Source organism: Lepus europaeus, chromosome 5 (assembly GCF_033115175.1).
Source record: "Lepus europaeus isolate LE1 chromosome 5, mLepTim1.pri, whole genome shotgun sequence".
In the NCBI taxonomy this organism is placed as follows: domain Eukaryota; kingdom Metazoa; phylum Chordata; class Mammalia; order Lagomorpha; family Leporidae; genus Lepus; species Lepus europaeus.
The window spans coordinates 118815390-118818992 of NC_084831.1; the positions used below are offsets into that span (position 1 = coordinate 118815390).

The 3603-nt window shown below is 48.6% G+C and overlaps 1 protein-coding gene across 1 annotated transcript; it reads left to right on the plus strand.

Annotated features, from left to right (window-relative positions):
- Window positions 1-2920: 2920 nt before the first annotated feature.
- On the plus strand, window positions 2921-3157 carry LCE6A (late cornified envelope 6A). Its single transcript, XM_062193604.1, has one exon. The coding sequence runs from the start codon at window positions 2921-2923 to the stop codon at window positions 3155-3157; it is 237 nt and encodes a 78-aa protein (XP_062049588.1).
- The last annotated feature ends 446 nt before the right edge of the window (window positions 3158-3603 follow it).

Consider the following 3603-nt stretch of genomic DNA (forward strand, 5'->3'; position numbering starts at 1 on the left):
ATACTTTTTAGTAGGTGCTGAATAAATATCAAAGCATAGCATCACACTCACGGATCTGAAACAGGAAGAGAGATGGAGCGAGACTAGAAGGAGAACATTAAATTTGTGAGGCCCTGATTTAGAACTGGCTAGGTTTTTATGTCTATTTGGGAGACACTATAGCCAGAAGTCTTAAAAAGGCAAATCTAGATGCTTAGTATGTTCCTCTGTAAGTGCAAGTCCTTTCGGAGTTGACCTCTAATTCTATCCCATATGTGATGAAATTTATTGTACTGAAAGCAACCTCACCTGGAGATGTCTGTGGGCAGGGTTTTTTTTTTTTTTTTTTTTATTGTTGTTGCTTTATGAAGAATGGTCTGAGAAAGACACAGAGGAGGAAGGTAAGCTAGGTTTGCCCAGTGTGAGACCCCCAGAAAGCACCATTATCCCGTAGGTAGGGTTAGTACGGATTGGGTACTTGTTAGGTAAACTCCAGGAAATGCGTTTATGACGTATGAGATCTTTGAAGCATGGGCTTTTATGGAGTAGTCTTGGGTGGGGAAAAGGAACAATTGGAAGGTTCAGATCAGAGCCCATTTGTTTTCTCACTAACACTTAGTGCCTGGGAAACACTTCTGAGGAGCAATCTGACTTATCTCCTATTCTGTGCTCTAACCCCATACCCAAGGGAACAGGGAGGGAGAAGGTTAGAAGGAGAAGAGGAGGGAAGGACGATAAAGGCAGGGAAGGAAGGAGGGTCTGCTCCCCGAGGCTCCATAACACAGACACCATCTTTGGGATCCTATTCTGATGGGGTGGGAAAGGCTTCAAACCATGCCCCTGCCTTGCGTTTCACTCACAAGGTCCTTTCTCTCCCTATGCCCAAACTGCCTCTCAAAGCCTTCCCAGACAAAACTGTGAGCCTGGATAATCCAGTCCTGCTGGATCTGGGGTACCACCAACTGCTCCTCTTCTGGCCTTGTCCTGTCTTCCACCCTGGTGCAGTCCTTATGTCCTATTCTATGCCCAACCCTGCCTATCCTTGTCCCATAGATAATTCGAAGGCTTTTGAGGACTGTTCCTACAATCAGAATACCCCTTGTAATTGCTCACCTCTGTCATTTACCAAACTGTTTCCTGAATAGTGTATGTGTCTGGCATTAGAGATATGGAGGCAGACAAGGTGCAATGCTTATCAGCCAGGAGTTTCCTTGGGAACAGACTTTTTACGGAGCTGTGCGCACCAGCAGTGATTCTGAGATGGCAGCACAGGAGGAGGGGACCAGAACCAAATTTAGCAGCACGTGTTCTTGCTTCACGTACTCTAATACGCAAAGACATCGATGTCCATGAACAATGTCCACGATCATTCTGTGTAAGGCTGTCCACATGGTCCCCTGACATTGCACAAACAGCACCTCGTTTGCCTTTAAGAGACAGTAGGGTGCAAGGACATTCTACTCTCCACGCCATTCTCAGCTGCTGTGTAAGGTGAGGTCCACCCACACATTTCTCTGTACTAGTTACAAAAGAGTGTTCACAAATGCCTGTGGTGAAAATGAACAAAACAAAAAGTTAAGGCACAATTCACAACACAAAACTGAGTTGGCCTCAGTTTTTCTCCATTTTGTTTTCTAAAAACACAGTCTATTTGATTGGTGCATAGATTGCTTACTTCACCAAACATTCATGAGCATTTTCTGTGTGTCAGGGACAATATCAAGCTCTAGGAATGCAGAAGTGATAAAGACAATGCCACTGTCATCAAGGAACAGTTTAGTAGAGGAGATAGGACATGTACATAGGTCATCATGACCCAGAATGACCAGAGGCTGTGAGAGATGGCTACAGAGTTCAGAGGATGGAGGGCATGGGCGTGGCTAGGGAGACAGACAAGGAACCACAAGGGTGATAGCACTGGGCAGGACATGAGGTCATGATTGATGGGTGGAGGGTGGGGAACAGAGATCTTCCTCAGATTTTGGGTTGTCTTGCATCTAATCTTCTCCCTCCAGTCCTTGATAGAACTCAACAGCTATCGTATTCCTGTCCTTGCCTCCAGAGACGTCATCAGATTTGTCAGGTGGACTCCCCTCCACCCAGGCTGGTATGAAGGCTCTAGCCTTCTGACCACTCACCACATCCCAGATGTGTGTTGCTGAGGAATCCAACCTAGGAATTGTGAAACAACCAGATACATCATCTGCTCCTTTGTTGCCCTAAGATAACAAGTGGCCTGGAGGCTTCAATTAGAGGATATATAAAAACGCTCTTCCTCCTGGCCCCATAGGCTTCCAGACTCTTCCAGGGATGGCTTGTCCACTCGACTTCCTCTAGGGTAAGGCTTCTTCTGAGTAGAGAGACACTGCATGTCCCTCCCTCAGGTATTGCTAAGGCAGCCCTGATCCCTCCTCTTTTCTCTCCTTAAAGAGTTGATAATCCGGGTAGGGGAGGCTTGGGTTAGGGAGAACGGAAGTGAAGTGGATACCTGCAAAAGATCCCAAGTGGTCTAACATAGGAGAAATCCATAGACGTTAGAGTGTTGGACAAGCAGAGAGGAGATACATGGCCTTAGGAGTCTCCAGGAAGAATAAAAATGAGTGAAGAAAGCGTAAAGCCTTGGTTCTTCTTTATACGCTTGACACAGTGGACATCTGCCTGGGAAAGAGAAGTGGACTGTCAGCTCAAGTAGGTTGTGGGTTGGTTTTCTTTTTTAAGAAGAACAATGTGTTCTTTGGTTGTTGTTGAATGGGCCCCCTGGGAATTTCCACAAACAGCTAGCCTTTGAAAATATGTTTTTCCCTCCCGGGATGGATTTTCAAAGGTTGCAAATGCTAAGCTCCATTTTTTAGGAGAGGAGAAGAGAAAGATGCCCAGGCCGCCTGGGTTCCTGATATAACCCAAGCTCTTCCTCTTCCAGATTTGTTGTATTCGCCCAGCAATGTCACAACAGAAGCAGCAGCAATCTTGGGAGCCTCCCAGTGCTCCCAAAGGCTCCTCTCCTCAGTGCCCACGCCCCTGCCTGGCTCCCTCCTCCGCACCCTGCAGTACTTCCTGTCACTCTGGTTCCCAGACGTCCCACGCTCAGAGTCCAGCCCCCTCTAGGCGGCGGCGCCGCCGGCAGCCCCGCTGCCTCAGTGGCGGCACGGTCTACCCCTGCAAAGAGGAGGAGTGCTGAGGCCGCCGGCCGCAGAGGAGAGGGACACAGGTAAAGTGCTCCCCTGCGCCTCTCCTTTGGGCTGGAAACACTTCCTGGACCCCAGCACGGCCGAGTTGAGGACCACGCTGAGCTTCACTTGTGTTTCTCTCTCTCACTCATTCCTTCAGCTCAGCGAGAGCGACGCTGCTTCTCTTAGAGCACGACGTCGGAGAGTCCACGAGGTCACGCTCAGGTGTCCTGGGATCCTTCCGGTGGATGCTGCTCCACTTCCTTTCCTCCTAAGACAGTTTAAAGAGGTGCAGATTTGGGGGCCTAGGTCCTAATATTCTGCAGCCTCACAGCCATCAAGCTGTATCATTGCATGATCCCAGTGCTAAGGGCTGCAGTGCAACAAGTCTACGTTGACTACTGCTTGGGTGCTGGCCTCTTTGTTCATGGTGTGAGTGGGAAAGCTGTTGCTGCTC